General features: G+C 58.1%; 1 protein-coding gene across 1 annotated transcript; it reads right to left on the bottom strand.

Annotated features, from left to right (window-relative positions):
• Nucleotides 1-24,793, bottom strand: SLC9A1 (solute carrier family 9 member A1). The gene is made up of 12 exons (XM_063418841.1): nt 24,437-24,793; nt 7,744-8,204; nt 6,026-6,276; nt 5,353-5,570; nt 4,703-4,905; nt 4,394-4,483; nt 3,964-4,034; nt 3,350-3,523; nt 3,106-3,220; nt 2,654-2,755; nt 2,331-2,403; nt 1-1,668 (listed from the first exon to the last, which is right to left on the bottom strand). The coding sequence occupies exons 1-12, from the start codon at nt 24,762-24,764 to the stop codon at nt 1,346-1,348; spliced, it is 2,409 nt and encodes an 802-aa protein (XP_063274911.1). The 5' UTR covers nt 24,765-24,793; the 3' UTR covers nt 1-1,345.
• Nucleotides 24,794-26,894: the final 2,101 nt, after the last annotated feature.

Genomic DNA, 26,894 nt, shown 5'->3' with positions numbered 1-26,894 from the left:
TAAAAATTAACATTAATTTATTAGAACATTTATGATAAAAACCAGGAATCTCTTTACATGTGGATTTGGTTTTTTTTTCCTTTTTATACAAGAGATTTTCCATTGCTTTTTTTCCTCCTGGAAACAGAGCAGGGCAGCAGGCAGGCGCAGGCAGCGACGTGGGTGCTCGCCCCGGTGACGGAGCCCCGCGGACGCGGACCTGGGGGTCCCAGCGGGATGTGGAGGGGGTGGGATGTGGGACAGGCGCCCACCAAGGCAGCGGGGCAGAGCGTGGCAAGGCACGGCACAGGGAGGGGACAGCGGCCGGGGTCCCCAGGGAGGGGTGGTGAGCACCCCGTGGTACCCATGGCAAAGGTGGCACGTGGCACATGGGGGACAAGGTGACACACACAGGACACCCCTCAGCCCAGGGAGGGCCTGGTGATCCCTCCCAAGCCTTGGGGAAAGATGGGTCCTTCCAGGACCCCCGGCACCCCTAGTTGTCCCCTTGCTGCCAACCTTCTGGACCCAATGTGTCCCCACGCTGGGGGAGCTGGCACTTGGCTCTCCCCCAGCTCCTCTTGGTTGGGACAAAAATCCCCCCTGGCACACCCTGGGCCCCGTCTTTGGTTAAGGAGCAGCCGTGGCCGCGCTGGCACAGGGCGAGGGGCCGAGGCTGGCGGAGGGGACAGGTGACAGCAGTTCCAGGAGGGATGGAGAGGCTGCTCAAAGCGAGGGGGGCCCCAGCTCCCCCCTGCATGGCTCTAGAGTATTTATTTGAAAAGACCTGGCATGAAATGTGAGGCCAGGAGGGAGGATCCCAGGCACAGCCGATCCCATGGGGAAGTTGCCAAGGCAAGGGAGCAGCGGCAGGAGCCCGAGGTGCCTGGGAGGGTGCAGGGGGAGGGTGTGTGACAGCCCCGGTGACAGCTCCTGCTGTCCCGTCTCTCTGCTCTGGAGCAAGGCCGGGGGAATAAAGCACAAGTGGGGAGAGGGGAAGCTGTGCCATGGGCGAGCGACTGTGGACACCCCTGGTCAGAGCCGGCCGCAGGTCCTGAGTGGGTGGGCACCTCTGGGAGAGCCCCGCAGGGGCTGTGAGGCACCTGCAAATCCCAATCCCGGGCGGAAAACTGGCCGTCACCCCCAGGCCACGCTGCCCAAGGAGCCCGGGGCATCCCAGGGCTCCTTCCCTGCTCATTGGGGCCAGCCCAGGGCTCGCTGGGCAGAGCTGTCCTGGCAATCCCAGTCCATCCAGGACAGTCTCCCCTTCCTGAACCCAGTGTGTAGTGACAAGAAATCAAAGAGGAGAGCAAAGAATGAACGAATGAAGAGAGAGAGAAACGATTTGGCGGCTTTGTGCCAGCAGCTACTGCCCCTTGGGGATGAAGGGCTCCCCCTCCTCAGGCTCCGGCCGCGGGCCGGGGTCGCTCAGGCACCGCAGCATCCGCTGGTTGCTGGGGCTGTCGCTGGCCCCCGGGGTGAAGACGTCATCAGTCCCCGGGGAGGAAGGCTCCTTCACCCGCATCACCAGCCCCTCCTCATCCTCCTCGGGCGAGGGTGGGAGGCCACTGCAGCCCTTGGGCTCCTCGCTCATCAGGTCCACGGACTCGGGGGACTGCGGCGAGGCCGGGTCGATGGTGATGATGGGCAGGTTCTCTGAGTCCTCCTTGGGCTCGTAGGCCAGCGGGTCTGGGAGGCACAGAGGGGTCAGGCAGTGAAGAGGGGTCTCAGGGGCCCCCGGCGACGCACCCCAGATGTTTTTGGGGCTGGGGTGCCTGGGCTGTCTCGCTGATTTCCAGTTCAGCTGTGTAATTCCATTTCCCGACTCCCACATCCCAGCAGCAGCTGCCGGCAGCCCGGCTCCATTGGGAAGGGCGAAGCCGCCCCCTGCTGATGAACCGTCGGCTCCGCAGCCGCGGCACACCCCGACACCCGACACCCCGTCCCCGGGGCAGGAGAGGACACACAGGGCAGGAGGAACCGAGGATGTCAAAGCAAATGTGTGATGGACAAACCGGGAATCCAGTGGCAACAGGTCTTGGGGCTAAACGCTCCCGATCCCCTCCCCTGAGGAGGGCTGGGAGGGGCACGGACAGACGTGGCTGCGTGGATGGAGCGAGCTGAGCTCCAGGGAGACTGCACAACCTGACTTCCCGCTGGGAACTGGGCTGGGAAGCGAGCTGGGTGCTTCTGCTCAGAACAGCAACCCTCTGGGCCTTGGCTGGATGGGTGTGGGATGGGGCTGGTCGGGGCTGGAGATCCACAGGGAGCTGAGGAGGCGCAGGGCAGCACAAGCTCTGAGTGCTGCAGGCGCCGGCAGCGCCGCTCCTCCTGCAGCTCCTCCCACCTACCTGAGCCGATGCGAGCCCGGGACATGGTGGGCGAGTCCACCCTGTGCGCCGGCACCGTCAGGTAATTGTTCATCTGCAAGGGGAGAGGCGCCGTCACCGCCGCGCCCAGGGAGGCGGGCAGGGAACCGGCACAGGGACGGGGCAGCAGCGGATGCACAGGACACGGGCACAGATCCCCACAGCCACGCTCCAGGGACCTCCTTGGAGCCTGGGGCAATCAGGGGACCCCCAAGGCTTGGGGTCACCCTCTGTCATTCCAGCCTCAGCCCCTCCCTGTCCTGCCCAGCCCTGGCAGCATCCCCGGCCCGGTGTTCCCCCAACACCTTCTGCTCCAGCTGCCGCGCCTTCTGCCTCCGCAGCAGCATCTGGTTCCAGGCTTCCTCGTAGGGGTCGGCCACCAGCGTGTGCCGGTTGTAGGATCGCAGCTGGGAAGAGATCCCAAAAATGGGAGATGTGTTAAAACCTCACATGGAAAGGGAAAGAGAGGTCACAGCCCCATTTTTGCTGGAGATGGATGAAACAGCCACCAGTGGGCAGAGCAGGTCCAGGCAGGCTGGTGGCTCATCCTTTGTGTGCCACCACGGGATGCCTCACCCCGACCCACCCTGGCCCAACAAGGGTTTAAAGGCTGGGCTCAGCCACTGACCAAATCAGCCTCTCCCTCAGACTATCTCAGCACCATCCCAGGAGGAAAAGCCTCCTGGGGAAGAAGAGTCAGGCCAGGAGCACAAGGCACAGCAGGGCAGGGGACACACAGCGCCAGGGGACACCTCACCCTCTGCCTGGTTTTCTGCAGGTTAGTGCGGAGGATTTTCCGGATCTCCTCCTCCTTGTCCTTGGACAGGGCTGGAAGGACACGCTCCAAAGGAAGGGTCTGGGGGTTGATGTTCCTGCACAGACAGACAGGATTCAGAGCCACACCACGATGGCCACGCAGTACCCAAGGGCTGCTTGCCCTGTGGCCACCAGCAGGGAGCACTCAGGGTGCCACGGGAGGGTGCCCAGGGCAGGGAACTCACTGGATGGAGACGGTGGAGACGGCAGAGGGGATCTTGCCGATGCCCCCGCTCTCCACCAGCTCGATCGCCTGCTTCATCTCCATCTTGTGGTAGAAGGCGATGAGCTGGGGCTCCTTGGAGCGCTCCCCCGCGATCAGGCACTTCTTCACGTACTTCTTGTTGAAGCGGTTCAGCCTTCCCGGGAACGTGGGAGAGGAGGAGCGGCCACAGCTCAGCCCGGCCCCGCCCCGGTCCCCACTCCCCACGCCCCAGCCCTGCTGGGGTCAGTGCTGGGTCCAGTTCCACCAGCACGGCTCAGGCCAGGCTTCCCTGAATCCCTCCCAAGCCAGGGTGTCTCCACAACACCCAGCATCTGCTGGAAGCCAGCAGGGATGGTCCTGAGCTCCTGCAGGGACTGGCCACTGGCAGCTCCCACCCTGCCATGGACCTGCTGTGGGAGGTGTGGCCAAGGGGTGCAGCCCTGCAGCTCCACTTGCTCCCAATCCAGGGCTGTAATTCCCCATAGTGAGTCTGCATGTGGATACCAAAGCCCAGGGAAAAACCTGGCACAGAGCTGTGAAACCTTCAGGGTGGTGACTGAAACCCTTCCCCAGCCACCAAACCTCCCCACTCACTTGTCCTTCCAGTGGTGATGCCCGTAGTGACCACAGATATCCTCAATCCCTGTCAGAAGGTGATCCAAGAACTGGAAGAGATGGTCCAAGGCGTGAGCAGTTCGGAGGGCTCTTGCCCACCCTCTCCCTCCCCTGACACCCACACTGACACATGGAGAGGGCGCTCAGGGTGTGTAAAATCAGGGCTGTGGGTCCAGGATGGGCTTTAGGAGGGCAGGACGGACCCACACAACCGGGCTTGGCTCTCAGGCACTGCGGGGTCTGGGTCAGAGCGGGCACTGGACGACACAGACAGGGGAGAGCCCTCGCTCTGCCCCCCTTACCTTGGGCACTGGTTTAGGGGCAGGTCCCAGTGACAGTGGTGGAGTGGCAGGAGCAGAGAGAGCAGAGGGCTAAGGCAGCGCGCGGGGCGGCCGGAGCAGCGCGTTACCTGCGTGTGGATCTCCTCGTTGATGGAGCGCTTCGTCTCCTGCTTCTTCTTCACAGCCAGCAGATCCACCAAGGGCCGGATGGTCATGCCCTGGGAGGGAGAGGAGGGTTGCAGCTCTGCCCAAGGCACAGTGCTGGGAGTGGGATGGGCTCAGCAAAGCCAAACTGCTGCTGGTGTCACTGTGCAGCGTTCTGGGGACACGGGGCAGGGACAGGGTCTGGGATGGAGGCTGGGGGTGGGCTCCCCACTCTCCACACAGCCAGGAAGAGCCCCCTTTCCCTCTGAAGGCACAGCCTGAGTGCCACCAACCTGCACGAAAACGGTGAAGAAGATGACGGTGATGATGGCTGTGAGGAACATGTCCCTCATGCTGAAGTGTTCGTAGTCCAGGAGGTACCCGAGGGAGAAGGCGATGGCTCCCCGCAGGCCCCCGTAGGCGATGATGAACTGGTCCTTCGGCGTCAGCTTCACGATCCGGAACTTGTTGATGAACCAGGTGAGGACGAGGACACCTGGGGGAGCAGCACAGTCCTGTGTGAATGGTCAGGATCCCCTCCACTCCCAAAGAGCCCACCCTGCAGGTGCTGTGGGTGCAGGTGAGAGCTGTCTGCTCATCCCAACATCCCTGAGCAGCTTCCACCCCATGTCTGGCACAACCACGGCCTCAGCCCCATCTCCCCACACCACCAACCACAGCAAACACAGTTTGGATGATGCCCACGGTGGAGCAGTGACACCTGGTCATCTCCAGCCTCCCCAGAAAGGCAAACTATCACGATCCTGAGAGTTCACCATGACCCAGATGGGCACTCAAAGCCAGGCTGGAGCAACCTGGAATGGTGGAAGGTGTCCCTGCCCATGGCAGCTGAACGAGAGGGGCTTTAAGGTCCCTTCCAACCCAACCCATGCTGTGATTCTTTTACCACCCCAAGGCCTTTGCCACCACACTGACACCTCACCCAGCACTCTGGCGATGAGGCAGAAGAACAGCGTGCTGATGACGAAGGTCCAGTTCCAGTAGTGGTGACCAGCCACGGTAGAGACACCCAGGAAGATGAAGATGAGGGTCTCACTCACACTGCTCCACATCTTGAGGAAATACTTGATGGTGGTGTGGGACTTGTGGGAGATGTTGGCTTCCACATAGGGCCGCATGACCACGCCGGCAGCGATGAGCCTGGGGGTGAGGTCGGGGCCCTCAGCAGCCATGGGGACCCGGGGCAGCCCCAAACCCTGGCCCTGCAGCAGCATTCTGTGTTCTGACACCAAACTCAGGGCAGGACAGGCCTTGTGAACCACCAGCAAATATTCAAGGCCTCCAGAGAAGGCAACACGAAGTTTCTCCTTCCCCTGGCAGGGCAGGAGTGAGCACTGGAGCACAAACCCACGTCGTCCTGAGTGCTCAGCAGGCCCTGCCTGCTCCTGTGTGCCCGGAGAACGGGGACAGGCTGCCAGCACCCCAGGAGCTGTGGGACAGCTCCCACGACTCCCTTCACTCGTGTGCCCCTTGCATACCCCAAACACACCACTGGGCAAGCACTGACCACGCTGGGCCTGCCAGGGCTCCACCCCAGGAAAGCCTCCCAAGGGCCCTGGGGACAGGAGGGCACCTCCTGCCCACTCCCAACTCACGCCATGATGCCAGAGAGGTGGAAGAGCTCAGCAGACAGATAGGCCATGTAGCTGTAGAGGAACACGAAGAGGGGCTCGATGACGCGGATGTGGGAGGTGAAGCGGGACGTGAAGGCAGCGATCAGCCCGTAAATGACGCCCACCAAGACCCCGCCCAGCGACACCACGAAGAAGCTGAGGAAGCCGAGGATGATGTCGAGGATGGTCACCTGCTCAAAGCTGGCAAACTCCTCAAAGAGGTGGTAGAGGACCTGGCAGGGAGAAAGGAGAGCAGGATTCAAACTGTCCCTCTGGTAGGGGACAGCCTCACCTCGCAGACCTGCACAGGGATCTCCCTTGGGAGCGTGGCACACCTGAGCTGAGCTGTGCCAGTGCTTGGTGACCCCAAGCTGGGTCCTGTGCTCGACAAAGGCTCACACCAAAACCAGCTGCTGGTGCTTTGCTGTGCCAGACACAGACCCAGGGGGACCAGCTCCCAGTCCTCTGTGCCCACAGGGACACGGTGCCACCAAAGATGTGTCTGGGACAGCTCTGCTCTCCAGCTCTCCCAGGAGGGCCTTTGGTCACCAGCCAGAGGCTGCTCGTGTTTTCCCAACAAGCAGGTCAGGACAGATCCAGGCTGGGGGACCCCTGACAGATACAGGGAGAGAAAAGCCACCATCTGCCCTGCACAGCCCAGAGAAGAGCCCAAACCCATGAGGCAGCTTTTGTAGCTGAGGGAAACCTAAGGGAAAAAACTCTGGACTGTGTTGCCTTCTCCCACCCCCAGACACTGCAGAGATGCTAAAGCACGTGTCAGGATGGGAAACAGGATTTAGGGCACCCTGCAGGAATAGCAGCACTTGCAGGCAGGGAGAGGGCGAGGTGCCAGCTCCTGCCTGCCGGGGCCAGGCCCCGCGTGGGACAGGGGCAGACAAAAGCAATCCCCAGGGATGAGAGTGGGGACACAGAGCCTGCAGGCACCCCTCTGCTGAAAAATGGGGAAGTGCCTGGGAAAAGCCCCGTGGTGGGACAGAGTGTTCTTTGTCACCAGGAACCTTGTCAGCAGGAGCTGAGCAGCCAGCTCCGAAATGGACAGCTGGAATATGGGAAAAGAGCCAGGAAAAAGCAGTGGGTTAGGAGTCAGTTTAGAGGTCAGCTCTGCAGAGAGGAGAAGGCCACGCTGATGGCCAAGCCAGCACCTGGACAGTGATGTCCTTTGGAAAGGGAGCAGGCCTGGCTTCATCTCCCAAAGGTCCCTGCAAAGCAGCTGCTTGGAGTGGGCCTGAAGGGTGAGGGGTGAGCCAGGTGGCTTCAGCCCCTGCAGTTCTCCCCTTTGCCATGGCTGATGTCCTGCCCTCCCAGCTCTGGGAGCTGCAGGACAGCAAGGCTGACCACGTGAAAGGAGACAGAGCAGCAGCTACACGGCAGCGCAGCCTGACCCAGCATCAGCCCCTCCTGCTGCCCCTGGCAGGACAGGCACGGGCACGGCAGCAACTCCAGCCAGGAGAGCACAAATCCAGAGCCCACAGCACCAAGAGGCTGACCAGGCACCTGCCCTCAGCCTTCCCGACCCACCAAGCGAAACACTTCACCTCAACCCCCCTCTGCAGTGTTTTGGCCCTGCCTCAAAGGTGTTTGGCCTTCCTGACCTCAGCTTGGAACGGCTCTGACAGCTGCCACCACCCTGAGGTGCTCGTGCACCAAACCCAACCCAAGCCCATGCCCCGGCCACTCACGACGGTGACGGCGTCGTTGAGCAGGGACTCCCCGAAGACCAGGATGTGCAGCAGCTCGTTGATGTGGATCTCCTCGAAGACGGCCAGCACGGCCACCGGGTCCACGGCCGAGATGATGCTGCCGAAGAGCAGGTTGGCCAGGAGGCCGATGTGGTTGAGGCCGGGCCCGCCCAGCTGGCACACGGCGTACATGAGCCCCCCCAGGAAAAAGGCGTTCCAGAGCGTCCCCACCACGGCGAAGATGAGGATGGTGCCCAGGTTCTCGGTGAAGGGGCGCAAGGGCAGGAAGTAGCCGGCATCCAGGATGATGGGGGGGAGCAGGAAGAGGAAGAAGATGTCCGATTTGAGGATGGGGGGCTTTTCACCCACCCCTTTGATGAGCCCCCCAACCAGAAGGCCCACCACGATGAGCAGGCAGCTCTCGGGAACGATGCTGGACACTGACGGCATCACATGGAAACCTGACAGAAGGAGAGAGGGAGACACATGTTTGGTACAGGAATGGAGGATGCTGTCAGAGGTGACAGCCACCCTTGGGACACCCCAGGGTCTCTCCATGGCCCCAGCCCTGTGACAGCCCTGCAGCACAGGCAGTTCTCTCCTCATGAGCTGTCACTGGCCCCAGCTCTTCCCCCTGCAGCACTGACCCCGAGCACACGCAGGCAGGGGCATTTCCCTCCCACCTGACAGCAGCCTGCCCACCCAGTGCCCCCATTCCCAGGGCGCCAGGCACAGCGCCCATCCCCGGGCATCCCTGACACAGGGCACGGGGGGGGAGCTGCTGCTTGGTGCATTTCAGGATGCAGTTCTCCTTCCTGGAGGTTTTACATGGCTGCTGCAGCAGGGACAGGATGCATCCTTGGGGCGCCAGGTAACAGGGAACACATTTTGCCCTTTTTCAATCACAGCTCAACTCCAAATGCAGGTCTCTGAGCCAGCCATGACCCTCTGGGATGACATTCCTCCCAAACACCCCCAGCCGGGCATCTGCCAGCACACCAACACCCACAGAGGATTTTGGGTTCCCTGGATCTTCTCCCAGGCTTTATAATTATTATTTTGAAGTGAGGCATATTTGTTCCCTGGCAAGGGAAGCAGTTTAAAATAAGGAACCCTGCCTTGGCATGCCGTGTTCCTCCGTTCCTTCCGGCCGTGCCATCTGCAGCAATTCCACAACAGATTAAATCCCCTCCAGGAGGAGCCAGATCCCCCTGAGCCCGCAGGGGCCACATCTGTGCCACGGCCGGCTCATCCCTCCTCCACCTGCACAGAGCAGCACCCAGCTCCCACGGGAAAAGGCCACGCTTCCACAGTCCCTCCCCAAGGAGGGTCCCTGGGGGGAGGATGAGCCCCAAATTCCACCTGAGCCGCAGGCACGGGCTCCAGCAGGGGCGAGCCCAGAGGATGCATCACACCCGAGGCTCCAGGAACCATTCCAGCTGCTCCAGAGGGCCCCTGGTGCTGGGGTGATGCTGGAAGGAGCCTGGTTCCCACCTGGGCTTTGCCACAGCAGCACCAATCCCCAGCAAACAGCTCGGTGGCTTTGGCTGCAGGCGTGAGGGGAGCCAGGAGGAGACAGGAACATCCAAACACCCAAACCCATCGTGCCCCCAGCACCCAGCACCTGCATCCAGGGACTTCCCAGCCCGGATGCAGATCCTGATTTACCCCCATGGGATTTTTCTTCTTCCTTGGATCCCCTGGAGCCCACACAAGCTCTGAGCACCCCACGGCAGCCCTGGCACGGAGCTCCCTGTGGGAGGGGAGGTGATAATCCCTTTTCCATGCACAGCTCATGCAAACACCGGGAACCACCGACCCTTCCAGCACACCGGGCAATTTCTGGCTGGAATAAGGCTTAAAGCCACACAAGCAGCGAGAAGCCAACAGCAGATCAGTTTTTGCTTGCTAAGTATGTTCGATCATGAATAAAACACAAACACTGACAATTAAGCATCCCTCACTTCTTCCCCACAGGCCCCAGGATTCCATTAAACTGGAACATTCGTGTGCTGATGGGAATTCAATGGTTTACAGCCTTTTTGCAGGGCCCTAAAAATACACTTACACGGGCTGCATTTTAATTATGCCTTTGATTTCACTGAATCTCAGCCATTTTTTGCTCCCTGCTTGCTCTACTCAGTATTTTTAGAGCATTCCAGAGCTCACTGGTACCAATCTGTTGGTGGAATCCTGCCCCAAGTAGTGATCCCACCTTGGATGGGGGTGACTGATGGGAAGGAAGGCCCTCACCGTGGGGATGAGGCCAGGCAAGGGTGAACCACTTTGATCCCAGCCCTGTGCCTGAACTTCCCTCCTGGAAGATGAGGAAGGCTGTGGCAGGATGCTGGGAGATGAGGATGCCCAGCCCCAGCCACGTCCAGGGGCAGAAGAAAGGGGAATAAGCCTTGATAATGGCTTTAAAGATGATGATGATGATGATGATGATGATGATGATGTGACCCTCGATCTCTAAATCCCCAGCACAGGGCACAGACAGTCACCCAGGCTTCCTCCTTTGGAAAACAAACTCCGTGGGAGCAGCTCCCTCTCACCAGCATCAAACAATCACTCAATTATTAACCAGGCTAGGAGCTCTCCCAGCCCCCGGGGATTCTGTTCTGGAAGGATCTGGCAGATGAAGGGTCAGTGTGGGCAGGGGGCTGTTGAAGCCCCCCGGGTGCTGCTCTGGGCTGCAGGGTGGGTGCGGAGCTGGGGAGCCCTGCAGGAGGTGGCAGGGGAGCAGGCATGCTCAGAAGGGCTGCCCTTCTGAAGGACACTGCAGAGAGCAGGGCTGGAGGAGACACACGTGTCTGACAGCACCGGGGCCCCTCCAGAGGCCACTTTAACCCTTCAGGACAGCAGGCGGGCCCTGCAGAGGGGCAGCAGCCCCGGTGAGGGATGCAGGCAGGTGTGGATGCCTTCCCACATTCCCGTCTCACGCAGGCACCACCGAGAGCCCCCACGCGTTGACACTTTGCTGGCTGAACCCCAAAATCACGGATGTGTCACCAGCCCTGGGGACAAGTGATCCACAAAGCCATGACTCAGCAGCATCCCCTTCTCTCTCCTGTTGAAGAGGCAGCAGGGAGGGAAGGGAAGGAGGGCTGGGCTGGGCTCCAGGGTCTGCAGAGCTCTGAGCTCCTGGGATCTGCCTTTTCCACACTGTGTTTTGGGCTGTGGAAGGTCAAGGATGGGGTAGGACCCCAGCAGGGTTAAAGCCCTGTGAGGATGCAGTGACAGAACATTTTGCAACTGGCTCCCAGGGGAAGTCCATCCCAGTCCTCAAGAGTTTGGCTGCAGCTTCTTTCCATTTATCATTTACCCTCAGAAAAAACCACACTGGGTTTCTCTCTCCCCTGCCCTGACCAGCAGTTGCCCAAAGATCAGCCAGGCTCTGCTGATTGCTGGTGGCCTCCAGGGCCACCGGGGATGTCAGGATGTCTCAGCCCTGCTGTGCTTCTCCCTTGGAAAACGGAGCCGGATCCAGCGGCTCCTGCAAAGACAGGGAACAAGGAGAACGGAGAGAGCTGCACCAGATGTAACGGGGAAGCCTCGAGGGAAGGGGATGAAAATTGAACTTGCTCAAAAGGAATTAAATAGCTGGTGATTTACACCTATAAATAGAGCGAGGCCACGGCTCGGCTGGTGTCACCCTGCCAGGAGAGGGGGTAAAACGACTGTACTTAAATTACATTCATTGCCTCTCACAAGCTCCCACGTCACCAGTGCCCTGAAATTCCAGCCCCACAGAGCTCCAACCTGGCTTATTCCCACAGCCATCCCACTGGGAGAGCACATGTGGGGCCATGACGCAGTTTGGGCTTTGCCAAAAAGGTTTTTCTATTTCACCAGGGAGCAAGCAGGGTTTTAATGCAGGTCCAGGTCACCCCAGTGCTCCTGCAGCTCTTTTTGGGTTGGTTTCAGCTTGGGTTGATTTGGGCAATCTTTTACGCTCCCAGCGGCTTCAATGTCCAGAACGGAAAAGCGTTGATTTTCCACCCCAAAATGCCATTTCCTGGTGAGAAGCTGACTTCTTGTTTTTTGTGTTAAGGTACAGGTACAGAAAGTGCTTCTAAGCACAACAATTTCCTCCAGAACAAACCAAATGTTTCATTCAAGCCTCATTATTTTGTTGTCGCTAATTACAAAGCAAAGCCAAGAACCAGGAAAGTAATTAATTTGTGCTGCTTTCTGTGAGTCACGGAGCGAGTGCAGATCCCACACACGGGCCACAGAGCCACCCTCCAAACCTGGCTGTGGGCACAGTGTGAAAAGCCAGCACAGGGAGAAGGGAAAAGCAAACATCCAGCCCTGACTGCGGGGTCACTCCTGCAGCCCAAGCTCGGGTGGGCAGGGGCTGCAGCCAGGCTGGGGCTCAGGACTGGGTTAAAAACCATCAGCACCCAGCACTGCCCCGCAGCATTTTCAGGGGTTTGGATCAACTTCATCCACGTGGGATGGGATGAAGGCCCGGGCTGGGCCCCCAGGGTCTGCCTGCCCGAGGTGCCCAGCACAGCCTGGCTGTGACCCTGACCAGCTGGACTGCACACAGCGTCCCCTGAGTGATGCTGTCACAGTCAATAGCCATTAGCACCCCTTGCCACATGAGGAAGGGACTGTTTTATTTTCCCTTGGTGTGACATTATCAACCCTGTGCCTACAGAACTTGCTCACCCAGCTCGGCTCCACCCTGCAGCCACCCAAGTGCCCCTGGTTTTACCCCTGTTTCCCACCTAATGCAAACAACCCAGGGCAAACAGAAGGAGTTCCTGCAATAGGAGCCCGAGGGCTGCCTGGTACAGCCCCAGCCCCCTCAGCCCCAACGCCTGCGGGAGGCAGGTGGTGTGGGAAGGTGACCTGGCTGGACCCTGCCTGCTTTGCAGAAGATAAGAACGGGGTTGATAGCATCAGGCCAGCCCTTGGGTGACTCAAAAACTGAAAGCCACAGGACAAAAAGCAGACACTGCCAGGTACCAGACTTGCTGCAGCTCAGCCAGGCAGCCACAACCCATAACTTGAGCTGGCTCTCTCCATTGTGAGAAATGGCTTGCTCGAGCCCTCAAGGTACAGCCACATAGCCAAAGCAGCAGGCCTGGCTAGTGCAGCAGCAGGGAAGAGCCCTTCCTCCCAGAGAAACAACAGAGGCTCCCCTGCATCACTGTGTGAGGAGGGGCTGGCAGGCAGGTGCAGCAGGGCTGTGATGTCTGACAGCTTCACTGTCCTCCTGCAGCAGCAGCTCCCAGCAAATTCCCACTGGCAGGCCCTGAATAAATCCTCTGATGGAAGGGGAGACAAGTGCAGACACCTCATCTGAGGCAGCTGGAGGGAGCAGCAGTGTACTTGCCTTTCCCAAATCTCACTATTCCCTGGGGACCTCTGGGAGCAGAGCCCGCATCCCAGGGCAGGATAAACAGAATAAGCTGCAGCCAGAGCCTTTCTCCTCAGAAGGATGCTGAGAGCTTCCCATGCTCCATGCACAGAGGGGATGGATGCCAGGGCTCCAGCAGGAGCAATGCTGGTGTGGCTCTCTGCAAGGTCAGGGTGCCAAGGACATTCAGAGATGGCCTGGGGGACAAGCCTGTTGGAGAGCAGCTACTCAGAGCCATTTCATGCATTGTAGCTGCTAATGGTGATAATGGGATGGGGTCTGGTGTGCTGTCAAAGCAGCAGGGCACGGAGGGGAGGGTGAGGGGGGTTCAGCTCCTTCCCACCCAGCACCAGCCACTGGCATGACACTGCTGGGAACAGGACAAGCAGCTGAGCCCTGGCACAGGCAGCAACAGCAGGGCAAAGGCAAAGCTTCTTCTGGAAACTGAGTGCAAGGACAAAGTCTCTTCTGGTACCTCAGTGCCTGCAGCAACATCACACAGGAATGTGGCTCTAACCCCACGCCAGCCACAGCAGGCACTGCCACACTCCAGGGGGATGCAGGGAGTGCCAAACTGCAAACCCTGGTGATGCAGCCCCCTCCCAGCCCTGGGCACCAGCAGAGAAATTCCCAAGGATGACAATGATGGCACTACCAGGAAACCCTCAGGTTGTCCTTCCCATGTAGAGCTGGAGATGCAGAAAGGTCCCCAAAAAGCTGAGCAGCCTGGGGAACACGACCAGAGGCGTCACTGCATCCTGCAGCAGCCGGAGCCAGGAGCCGCATGCAGATGAGCCCAGCTCCCCACCTGCCCCGACACCTCCAGGAGCAACACACTCCCCTTGGAAAGGCAAATCCCACTGCCCTCCCCCAGTGCTCTCCTGGAAGGGTGCAGGGGAGGCTGTGTGTGAGGGCTGCAGGTGTGCTGGGACCCCGTGGCAGCGCTGCAGTGCTGCAGAGCGGGAGAGGACGCAGTGATCCCGGCTCTGAATCATCCGCAGGCACCCTGGATTTCAGCCTGCCAGGATGGGCGGCCCCCCTGCCAGAACTGAGCTGTGTACACTCACAACGGAGCTGTTTACACAGGGAATTAATGATGACACGCAGATCTCCTCCCTGGGCCCGATCCGGGCTCTGCACCCACTCTTCCCTCCAGCACAGGGATGGGCGGCTGCTCCTTGGTTTGCCTCTCCCCCATCCGAAGGGGGAGAGTCCCTCTCTTTCCAAACACCGTGGGACAGCTCAGAGCTTTCGTGTGACCCAACACCCGGCATTCCCTGCAAAGCAGACACTGCTGAGCCTGCAGACAAAGAGTGCCAGCCATTCCTCCCCTCAGTGAGTTAAACCTCATTGCCTCAGCCCTGGGAAGGACTGGGAAGATGTGGAGCAGCAGCCTCCCAGGAGGGGAAGGTGTCCACACACAACCACAACGTGCCCTGAGAACAATCCACGGACAGAGGCGTTTAGCAGAAACACTTTAACACATTTTTCTTTGAGAGCAGCAAGAGCACGTACCCTGGTTTTATCTTGAAGCACTCACAAGAAATTAAGAGATCAATTGGGAGTCTTTTACAGAGCTGGTATTAATTTCCTCCCAGCTGTAAAAAGGAAATGAGAGACAAAAGACATTAAATGGACTTGCCCACATCCCCAAGTGAATGGTGTGAGAGCTGGTGTGAGAACCCAGCAGCTCCCAATTTCCAGTCCTGTGTTTAGTTAATGCTTCTCCTTCACACCAGAAGGAAGCCAAGGACACTCTGCAAGAAAAGCACATATTAAGAAAGACCTAATTGCCATTAAAGACTGAGAGACCCAGGGCCCTTGGACTGTCACCCCATGGCTGCAGCATTCCAAGTGGGGAGGAAAACACAGAACCAATGAGCAGCGATGGCTTGGGAGGCTTCAAGGCTTGGTGCCACCACATCATGAAAAATCCTCTTCCAGGCCCAGCTGTGCACAGCTGTGCTTGGAGCAGCTCCCTCCACCTCTCTCCAGGTCTAGAGCTGCCCCGTGACAAGATGCCAAACCCACCCTTCCCCGCCGGGCTTTGGGAAAGCAGCCCAGGGTTGGTGCTGCGAGTCCCCGGTGGCTGCTCGGGTAACCCCGGTCCCTGCTGCCCGCATTCCTCTAACGGACAAATTCCAGAGCCGCTCCCAAACCGCAGCCCGCAATCACCAAACCTGTTCAGAGCCTCTGGGCAGGCTCCACACGGCTCTTCTAGGGCGGCACCGCCAATCTTTACCAACCCGTGGCATTCGCCCAGCAGGAGCCGGCACGGAGGCACACGGGGGTGAACTGCCACCCAGATTTCCTCTTTGTTGGTTCAAGACTCACTCTGACTTTCCTCCCCAGCTCTGGATGGGTGCAGCTCACAGCCAGGCCTGCAAGGCTGGGATCTTCCTGGCACAGCTCATTTACCCTGGAAAACTGAGTTTTCTACAGGGCAACAGCATCCTCATCCAGGTTTATATCCTTCAAAACAGTGAGAGCAGCTGGACTTGTGTATTTTGAGGAGGTTTGGGGTCTAGAAAAACTTCTTTAGCTCCAGGGAATGGGACAAGGAGCTAAACATAACTCACTCTCACCAGCCAAAACTCACTCTTCCCAGATTCCTTCAGCTGCTCCAAGGCGCTGGATGCCGTGAATAGCTGGGTTAGGAGGGGTCAGTGCCAGGGGATTTCTGGAATAGAATCCTCCCAGTTAACATCTGCGTGGTGCAAAGGGAACCTTCACACTGCTGGATGCAGATGGATGCTCTGGAGCAGAAGGGACTCAAGGAGATGCATGGAGACAGTGCCTGGACACCCAAAATAAGGCTCCAGTTGCTCTCCCAGCTCCTTACCCTCAACCACAGGACACAGCATTTAATTCCCAGTTCCTGCTGACCCTCAAAGCCTTGGAGTTAAACCTGAGCCAGCCTGAGGTGACCACAGACAAACTCCCCAGGCAGAACGATGCCAACTGCCCTTCCCAGGAAGGGCAGATTTCCTACCGGGAACATGGGCAGGAAAGACAAACAAAAGCTTTTCAGGAAATAACCTGTTGGTCTCCACTTGGACAGCAGGGAGGAGGTAATTGCAATTAGCACTGATTACTACCGGGCTTTGCAGGCCCAGACAAAGTGACACCACTCTCAGCACACGCCAGCAGCGCGTCCGGAGCCAGCACAAGCACCCGGCCACGGTCCCCCCTCCCAGCACAGAGACCCCAATCCCAGCTGGGACGCTTCTCTCGAGCTCCTGGAGCAGCTGCTCTCCCCACATGCAGCAACTGAGACAGGAGAGGAGCTGCTCCTTGCAAACTCACCTCCAGGGACCAAAGCTGCTGTGGGAAAAGTGTTCCCAAGGGAAACTGAGGCACTAACAGGGCTGGAAACACCAGTTCCTCTCTTTAAAGGCCTGTATGTGCTTAAATCTTCGCCCTTGGCGTGTCTGCTGTTAAATCTCCAGCAGTGGGGTGGGAAGCTGCCTTCTCTCCAAATCTGTCATTAAGGTTTAACATGTCGTGACTCCAAAATGCAGAATAATTCCAGGCACTGGAAATAAACTGCTGCCACAGGGTGTCTGCTCTGCAAATATGTGCCTTGCACAAGAAAGGGGAATTATTTCCCTAGCAGCACCCTCTGCTAAGTGGGATTTAAGTGCTGTCCCTGGAGGTCGATTGTATTGCAACTTTCTGGAGACAAAGACCTCGGATGCTGAGATGTTTGTGAGTCACTCCTGGGCAACCCAAGAAAACGCATGTTCTCTTCTGACTAAAAAAGTACTTTGCATTCTACAACTTTCCACTCAAAACACCACCCAACTTCAAATGAGCCTTAGTCGTGCCCTTCTTATGCAGGGAGGTTCTGGGAAGGAACCCTGAGACATGGGGTGATGTAACACCAGATTTTTGTACCACCAGAGGTGACACATCACCAGATTCATTCTCACTGCTCCACTCCAGCAAGGATCAGCCTTGGATTTTGCCTCTTCTGACAAACAGGCAGTAACGAGTGTGTGCATGCCCGCCTGCTGAGCTTTTAATTTGGTTTCTTCCTTCCCAAGCAGAAACACGCGAGTTCTGCAGCCCCAGGAAAGAGCCAAAGAACAGAACATGACAAGATTTAACACAGCTGGAAGTCATGGTAAAATCAGAGTGGTCAGATACCCAACACCATGGAGAATGGATGGTGGTACCTCATCTGGTGGAGTGAGAGGATCAACCACCAGCTCAAGCCACCCCCTGCTCCTCTGCTGTTCCCTTGGAAGCTCTCTGGCCCTGATCTCCAGCACTGAGGTTTTCATCAAACCTACGCTGGCAGTTTTGAGCCCCAATGGGCAGAAAAAGCTGCTGCTGACTCAGGCAGCCCAGTGACGAGGGGGGGTGAGGTGTAACCCAGCTCCAGCTCCACTCAGCAAGGCCGTGTTTTCACAGAGTATTCCATGTGGATTTAGGGTTTTATTTGAACAAACTAGGCCTTGGGGACCCAAAACAGAAGAAAAAAAAATAAAAGAAACCAAATGTTTACCAGGCAGCTGCAGTAATTCATCCCCATTACTGCTCCTCCTCTGTCGGTGCCCACAGCTCCAGCAATGGGAGCCCTGCACGGCAAACAGGCTCAGAGCCCCCATCACCTCTGCCCCTACAGCCAACACCAGGGCTTGCAGGAGGGAAAAGGGGAAGGATTATGTTAAAGAACTATTTATTTGCAAGCCTAACGAGCATCTGGTTTGTACAAGTGCTACAGAGATATCTGTGTCTCTTCTGCACAAGAGGGGCTGCAGTCCCTCTGTGCCAAGGATTATTGTCACCCCAAGAATGACTCTCTGCCCTCCACCACCACCTGGTTTTCCCTTCTGATGTGTATTTCTCAAACCCAAAGGAGACCAGCTACATTAACTGCAGACAAAAGACGTGCCCAGCGCCCTACCAATTCCCAAGAGAACTCTGGAATCTCTGGGTATTGTGGACAAGCTGTGGTTGGGTGATTGGGAATTTGGGAGAAAGGATGTGAACCAAACAGACCCAATATCAACACATCCTGCTGTTACCTCACAAACCAACCCAGGTCACCTGGAGGTCTCAGGGGAGGAACACGTCCATGGCATCTCCCTGAAACCAGGCCAGCACCAATCTGGGCTCTGACTTGCAACATCCACATCCCAAATTCCACCTGCAGCCTGTGTGGGAAGCCAGCCCATGCCTGACCTCAGCATCAGGTCTCCAAGCCTTTGTTGATAAATGGGATGAAACAAAAGCTTTGGTTCCCGAGGGCCTTGAGGTCCAGAAGCTGCCACAGGCAAGAGAGTCCCTGCAGGGAGCAAAGCATGGCTGCAATGGAGTGTAATCCTGCCTTAATGGACATTAGGGCTCACCAGGGAGGAATGGCTGTGATTACAGACCTGTTCTGCTTTTCCCACTCCACCACCATCCCATATTTCACAGCAGGAACCTTTCACTCTTCCAGCCATAATTAAATTAATGGTTTTCTCAGATCCATGGAGGGAACAGTTTGGATGTTTTTTAGCTCAGACACCAGCAATGGGCCGATCAGGGCGGAAAAAATAAATGCTGTGACTGTTCTTTCTGAGATGGCAAAGCAGGGGAAAAGGGAGCCAGAGCATGTGTTTGGATCATCCCCCAATAAGGAAGTGGGAATGCAACAAGTCTGCATTGGAAGAGACTGTTTAAATTCATTGTCACGACAATTTACACTTCTGTGGCACCAGCTGCAGCAGTACTTCAAAAAATCCTTTCTGAGCAGTCGTTCTCCAAGGCCCAGCTCCCCTGGAACAGCTCCCTCAGACAAGTGGGGACACTGGGGTGATCTCAGAGCTCTCACCACCACAGTCTCTGCAGTCAACACACGACAAGCCAGGTTGTAAGACAAACATTCCTGCCAAGAATAAGACAAACATTTCCCTCCAGCTCAGTGAGGAAACCTGCATCAGCCAGTCCCAGGAGCCAGCAGGAACAGCCCCTTCCACCAGCCCAGCTCTGCCGATGGCCATCCCAGCAAAGCCAGCCCACCACCTGTGGCAAGCACTTCTGGAAATGCTTCCTTGCTCTCCCAGTCCCACCCTTGCAGGTGGCACTGGCAGAGGCCTCCCCACGCCAGTGGCTTTGCTCTGGGGTGTTTCTGCTGTGTCTGGTCTCCAGATCCAGTTCTTCCATCCAGTGCCACCACCACAGCAGGTTTCCTACCTTGCTTATCAACCCTCGCCCAAAGAAATCCTCAAGTTCCTCAACTGGCAGGGCTCTGTAAGACCTCAGGGTGGCCCCTCCAAAAGCCACAATTTCAGGGCAGGGATGTGAGCTGATAAAAACATCTGAAAGTGTTTTAGCATCCTACTGTTTAGCACCCAAATCTCACTGCCAGACAGCAGCCACCAGCTTCTAAAAACGTTTCTCTGGCACTTTTGAAGCTGTCTCTTCTCCTCCAGGCGCAGGAGCCACCCCCCATGCCCTGAGCCTCTGTGAGGCTCCACAACCCCACCTGCACCCAGCATGTTCTGCCCTTCTTCTCCCTGCTCCTATCACCAGCTCACAGGCTCCTTAATCTTGCTCCTCCCCAGGCGCAGCAGTGCTGGGGACCATTGGTGCTCTCCAAAGGAGTGTCACCAAGCACCGGCGCTGTGCTGGCACAGCTGAGATGTGACACCAGAGCTCCCCAGGGCACCGGCGTGTCCCCACATAACCCACCCTGGCACAGCTCTGGGCTCCCTCTGCTCGCTGGGCACAGCCCCGGCCCCGGCTCGTTTGACACCAGCCCAACAAGCACACAGGGGGACACAGCGGGGACACGGTGGGGACACAGTGGGGACACAGTGGGGACACAGAGGGGACAGCTCCGTGAGTACCAGGCTGGCGCTGGCAGCCGTCACTCGGTCTGGAGGGGCAGGGAACACCCCAGACACGACGGTGCTGCCCAGGGGGAAGAAGAGACCGAGCAGTGACTCAGAGGCTGCCGCAGGCTCCGACCCCAGCGAGCAGCGCTGCACGGCGAGCGCAGGAGCTCAGCTGCAAAGCGCTGCCTCGTGGGGTCCCCCCGCGCTGTCACGGGGCTGGACACGCAGGGAATGATGTCCCCATGCCTGGGTCTAGCTGAGCTGGAGCTCATCTGCCCCACAGCAGCCCTCAGAGTGCAGAGCCTCTGCCATGGCTGGAAGGGGGTTGATAACACCCTGAGCGGCGCTCACAGCACCAAAGCTGCCACCAACACTCGCCCAGCACCAGGGGCTGGGGGTGGGCAGCAGCCTGGGAGGGGACACCGCTGTCCCCAACTGACCAAAGGGATATTCCACACCACGTAAAAGCAAAGAGTGAAGAGGAAGGGAGGGTGGGCAGTTCTAATTACAACATCTGCTTTCCGGAGCAGCCACTACGCTCCTGAAGGTACTTCCCAGGAAGTGGCTGGACATCATCTGCTGATGGGAAGTAGAGAATAAATCTTTTGTTTCTCTTTGTTTCCGCACATGACCTTTGCTTTTGCTTTATTAAACTGCTTTTATCTTGATCCATGAGGGGGTTTTTCCATCCTAGTTTCTCCTGCAGAGGAGGGTAGTGACAGAGCAGCTTGGTGGGCACCAGGGGTCACAGAATCATGGAGTGGTTTGGGTTGGAAGGGACCTTAAAGCCCATCCAGTTCCACATCCCCCACCCCGGGCAGGGACACCTTCCACTGTTATCCCAGGCTGCTCCAAGCCCTGTCCAGCCGGGCCTTGGACACTTCCAGAGATGGGGCTTCTCTGGGTAGCCTATGCCAGGATCTCACCACCTTCTGAGCAAGTTATTTCTTTCTTATATCTAATCTAAACCTGCCTTTATAAAACCACTTCCCCTTGTCCTGTCACTACAGACCCTGGTATGAAGCCTCTCTCCATCTGGGGGAGATGGAAAGAAGGAAAGGCACTACCCAACTTTAAAACCTTGGGCTCAAGACATAAATTTTAGGTTACTTTCCAGCCAAGGTGAACCCACCACACCCTGCAATTTCCTTGAGCTGTGGTGGAATGGCCGGGATGCTCCAGGGAGGCTGGGAAGCCATTTGGTGCAGACAGGCAACAGGACAGGCCTCAGTGGAAGGTGGCTAATGGAATATGACTCTCTGCTTTCTGGCTGCAGAAGGAAGGGCCAGCAAGGGCTTTGGAGATACAGGCAGCCCTAGCTCTTCTCCAAGGTGGGTTAGAGCTGGTGCTCACCACAAAGCTCTGTCTGCTGACCCAGTGCAGCCAGCAAAGGCACTGCTGACCACAATCTGTTGTTTGCATTCCTGACTCACTTCTTCCCTCTCCCCTGAAAAGAGAAGTATTTACAGTCAAACTTGAATTTCCCTAAACGTCCCTGGGAGCTGAAAGGTCAACCCCCAGAGTGAGGAACCCAGGTTCTCCTGCTGGGAAACCCCTCAGCTTCCCAACCACTCCCTGGGCATGGTTTGAAGCAACCCTTACAACATCCCTGCAAAACCTTGGAGAAGGGCGCAGAGAGCTCCTGACTGGGGTGTTCTGTGAAGGTCTGACCTTCTGCAACAATACAACAGGTTGAGATAATGTCTGATTGTAACTTGCAGCTACAAAGGTTTCTCCTGGCAAAGTCAGGACACCACCAGACGTGATCTGGACATCGTTGCAGCTGCCCCTTGCTCCCTCTTCCCCTACACAGCCTTAAAATTCCATGTGAGTATTAAGTAAAGCAGCCAGTACCAGCTTCCCCTTCTCCACTGGGATTAACAAAACAGGAACAGGCCACACCTGCAGGACATGCTGGGGAGACACATCCCTCTGTGCCCTGTCAGGTGAGGAATCCTCGAGAAACCAACTTCTCTGAGGCATTTTCCAAAAACTGCAGCAAGAGAGGAAGGGCTCAACTCACACCTTTGATTCACCAAACAAACTCACAGTGAGGGGCTGCTGGAGAAAGGACAAATCCCCTCAGAATTTTGCAGGATCACCCTGATGCATCAATAAATGCACATGGACAGGGTGGGGAGAAAGAAGAAGCACTGCAAACTCCTGTCCTATTTATCTGCCCCCTTCCCCTCTTCCTGGAGATGGGATGCTGCAAACCCTGTCCGGTTTAGGGAGCCTGGAGCTGTGTGAGCCTCATCCTGCCATTCCAGGTTGTACTGCCAGCAATGCCCAGTTGTGTAAGTGCCATCCTTGGGTGGAAAAAAATCCTATTTTGCTGCTGCTGAACAACATCCCGTGATCCAGGGCGGGACAGACAAGGCTGGGATACGGACACATATCCCAGAGCAGTGAGGTGTTTTTTGCAGCTCATGAGCAGAGAGAGCTGTACCAGCAGCTTGGGAACTACCTGCCGAGGCAGCACAAAGCAGAAACACAAAACCCTGGAAAGGAGGCCAAGGAAAAGGGTGTCCCAGGATTGCCCTGCTGTCAAGGCCCCGTCAGAGTTGTAGGTAGGCTAAGGTGTGGATTTTGGCGTAATCAGCATCTCAGGAGCTCTGCAGAGCACCTGCCACCTCCAAAGCCCTTTGCCAAACTTGCAGGGCAGCCTCTCCTAGAATACACCCTTAAAACACGCAGTCTTGCATAATATTTGTAGCATCAAAGACCTGACAGCCGGCAGACACAACTTTTCCCGCAGCAGAAGGAGCCCTGCCTGCAGGCAAGGGCGGCAGAGCAGCTTCCCCCAGCCCCAGAGCCGAGAGCGCCGGGGTGTCCCCAGCGCGTCCCCGCAGCCCCGGCGCCGCTCCGGAGAGCGCCGGCTCCCGTGCCCCGGCAGGCCCGCAGGACATTGGCCCCTCCTTTCTCCGCCAGCTTCCGCACAGATCCTCCTGATTTCATCACTGCTTGCTCCCCGAGCAGGGCTGAGGGCGCAGTGCACCGGCGGAGCCCTGCGAAAGGAGACCTGCGTTCCCTCGGGAGAGGCTGAACCTTCAGCTGAACGTGCCCGAGGTCGTTCTGGGCAACGCCAGGAAGGCAAAAACCCCACGGTTCCCACCCGGTTCCACCCTGTCCTGACTGCGTGTGTCCCAGACAAGCCTCCGGGTCTCAAGTGTTCTCACTCCTCCGCCTGCACACAAATAAAACACTCAGGAGGGATTGTGGAAATGGGGCTTCACCTGCCTACGCACACTCACAGCAGCCTGAGGAGGGGATGGGATATTTTCAGGAGTAGCTGGGCAGGAAGTATCTGAGCTCCTGGGGGTCTCTCAGACACTCAGACCAGGACAGGGCACAATTTACAACAGGAACCAGCTTTAAAAAGCTCCCAAAGTAAGATTTCCCTCATCAAGCTGGAGCGCTCCGTGAGTGTTATTAAACCACTGATGGCAACTGAGGAGCAGAATGAAGGAGTGCAGAGCTCCCTTTCCCCCTCACCTGCTCCAAGACAAACCTTTCACCTGCCCCCCTGGCTTTGTCACCAGGGGTGGGACCAGGGCCAGCTCAACCTCTGCACTGCCGGGGGCTGGGGACAGCACAGCAGGAGCGGTTACATCACGGCACAGGATTGGGGTAATTCAGCTGGTATTGATTCAGCTGCAGAAGTTTGGAAAACACTTTGTCAACAACCCCCGCCCCGGCAGAGTGATGCTTTCCCAGAGCCGGTGCCTCTCGCGGCCCTGACGCCGTTCTTAATGCGGGAATCTCCGGACGCTTTGCAGCAGAAGCAAACCCACCCCGGTCTGCTGCGGAGGGGGAGGAAGGGGAGGCCGAAGCACCGGGAGGTTTTTGAGTGACTTCTCCAAGGTTACAAAAAGCATCTGTGGTTTGGAGAGGAAGTGAGCAAACTGGATGCTTCCTCCCTGAGTGTCAAAGGCAGGAAAGCAAACCTGGGCCAAGCAGGGGTCAGGAGCATCTCCAGGCCCGCTCCCAGGCACGGAGATGAGAAGTCTCTGGGAGTGGAGGCACCGGGATGCCGCTGTCCACAGGCCCAGGACAGAGACCCAAGGTCGTGGGGAGAGCAGTGCCCACCCCGGCCCAGACGGCCTGGGAGGTTTGCAGAAGATGTGCAGGAGATTCAGTCCTGGGATGTTTGGGGTGGTCCCACCCTAGAATGTTCAGAGGGGTCTCTCCCTAGGATGCTCGAAAGGGTCCCTCCTTGGGATGTTCACAGCAGTCACTCCCTGGGATGGCTGGGGGTGTCTGTCCCTTCCCTGCCCCGGGATGCCCAGGGGGTCCCGCCCCGGGATGCTCGGCCGGTCCCTCGTTGAAGACACCCACGAGGGTCACTCCTTGTGATGCCGGGGGGTGTCTGTCCCATTCGCCCGGGGGATCCCGCTCTGTGCTGCTCCGGGGGTCCCTCCTTCTCCAGGCAGCCGGGGGTCCCTTCCCAGACCCTTTCCCACTGACTCCCCCCACCACGCCGCCCACCTACCCAGCTTCATGAGGCAGGCCAGGAGGATCCAGAGGGAGATCTCGAAGGGGATGCGGACGTGCGTGTAGTCGATGCCGATGACCGGGAAGGCTTTGCGGGGCTTGGCGTGCCCCTCTCCCGAGCCGTTGGCCGGCTGCTCCTTGAGCGGGTGGATCTCCTCGGGGGCGGCGGGAGGCGCGGAGGTGAAGCCCGGCACGTCGCCGCCGGGCACCGGCGCGGGCTGGCCCTCGGAGGTGAGCATGGGGTTGGCCTGCAGGACCTGCCCGGGCAGCAGCGGCCCCAGCAGCAGCAGCGCCCAGGGCAGGGCGCGCAGGGCCGCGGCGCCCATGGCGGCGGGCGGGGGGCGCGGGCGGGCGGGGGGGCGGCGGGGCCGCCGCGGCGGCGAGGGCTGGAGCCGCCCCGCCACAGCCCGAGCGGAGCTGGGGCGGCCGCGGCGCCGGGCTCGGCCCACAGAGCGGGCGGGAAGGAGCGGCGGGAGGGCCCGGCGGGGGCGGCGCCGGCGGGCGGGAGCGGAGCGGGGAGAGGCGGGGACGGGAGCGGGCGGGGAGGGGGCCGGGAGGGGGCCGGAGCCGAGCGGGGCCGCGGCCGCGTGTGAGGGGGGCTCGGCCGGGGCACGGGGGAGGAGGGCGGGAACGGGAGCTGGGGGTGCTGAGGGGAGAGGGAGGGAAGGGGAAGGGAGGTGGGTGTGGGAGGGAGAGAGGGGTGCAGGGGAAGGGGGTTTAGGGGCAGGGGGTGCTCATGGCACGGGGAAACGCAAGAAGGGGCGCACAGAGAGGGGAGCGGTGCAGGAGCCCAAGGGCCCCAAAGCAAGGGCAGGCAGTGGCAAAGGAGGAGAGCGGGGTCTGGAGCAGGTGGCCGCCGCTGCAGGGGAGCAGAGGGGTGGCTCTGCAGGGACCCAGCCCATACACCCTGTGGGGACCCAGCCAGGGCACGGGGGCCTGGCAGGGCTCCCCGGGCTCCCCGGCATAGCTGAGCGGCCACTGCCCCTCCGTGTGTGCTCCTTGCAGAGGCACAGCCCTGCGCTGGCTGTGGAGCGGGAGGGCTCTGGCGTGGTGGGGGCAGAGGGGCCTGGTGGGCATTGGGTGCTATTCTGGAGCACGGTGGAGCTGTAACCCCATCTCTGCTTGCTGCTGGGGCCATGCCCTTCTCCCCGGTGACCGCTTACTCTGAGTCACCAGGAAATCTGATAAGGCTCCAATGAAACCACTGGAGTAGCGTGGGGGGGTTGCTTGGCACTGAGGCCGGGCTCAGCCACCCTGATTTCTTGGTTCTCCTCCAACATCCTGACTGTCACATGTGTGTGACCAGAGCAATCCAGACGAGTTTTGACCTGTTTTACCACATAAACTTTAGGATCTAAAGGAAAAGATGCAGCCCCTAATTCTTGGGAGAAGGGCATGTAGGGAAGGCATGGGCCCTTTCCATGACAGGTGGAAGCTAAACCTTGAGCTTTGGGGGTGGCGTTTGCTGGTTTGCATCAGTTACATTCTTGGTTTAAGCCTCCCAAAGCGCTGGTGGCCAGAAGGGAATGTGGAGGGCAGGAGGGGAGCCCAGCAGCCCTGTGGCAGCTACGCCATGGAAAATCATCCCCAAACGTGACCCATCAATTAAAGCAGATCATCAGCCTCAGCAGGAACCTGCTAGGTGTGTCAAGCCCTCTTTTCCGCTTGGCTATGTGCTGGATAGTCAAATTAATCTGTTTTAGCAATTAAGCAAGAAATCCTGAGTGTTTCTCGTTCTGAAAGGGCTTAGTCATATCTGGGTGAGAAGCCTGAGCCGGTGTGATGCAGTTGGTGATGTCTGGGTTGAGGCAGGACTGTGCTCTGGCAACAGGAGACTCCTTGAGGCAAAAGGAGTGCTGTGTGCACGGGGGCTGCTTTGCTTTCAGAAGCAGTTCCTAGAAGCTAGAATAGGTACAATGTTCCTGTGAAGTAACTGGGTTGGGCTTTTCTCCCTGCTTGTGCCAGGATCAGCCGGAGCAGTGGTGGGGTAGGGCTGGTGGGTGTTTGCCAGGGGGGGATGCAGCACCCAGGCAAGGCCTTGTGGCTTTGCTAGCGGGTTCCTGCTTGTGTTGGCTGGACAAGGGCCTGGCAGCCTGTTAACTCAGCAAAGGATTTTGCTTGGTGCAGATTCTTGGCCAAGAGGAAATTTCCTTGCTCTGGCCTGACCATTTTAACCTGCACACAAATCCTAGTCCAGCTCAGGTGTCTGCAGGACAAACCACTCACAGTAAGATCCGTGTCTATGAAACTGCCTTTGCACTCTGGGACACCCTGACTATGGCACAGGGTAAAATGGAACTTTATATGTGTGTTGTGGGGTTTTTACAGTGAATTTTCTTCTTTTTTTATTTGTAGCATAGGTCGAGGATAGAAAAGGAGACAGGTATTTATCGAAAGTGTTAAAAATGCCTTTTCTATGACTTAAATTTTTTTCCCTTCAACACTGTAAAAAGGGC

This window comes from Prinia subflava, chromosome 24, assembly GCF_021018805.1.
Source record: "Prinia subflava isolate CZ2003 ecotype Zambia chromosome 24, Cam_Psub_1.2, whole genome shotgun sequence".
Taxonomy (NCBI): domain Eukaryota; kingdom Metazoa; phylum Chordata; class Aves; order Passeriformes; family Cisticolidae; genus Prinia; species Prinia subflava.
The sequence above is the reverse complement of the archived record's forward strand: the minus strand, read 5'-3'. Positions and strand labels throughout refer to the sequence as shown.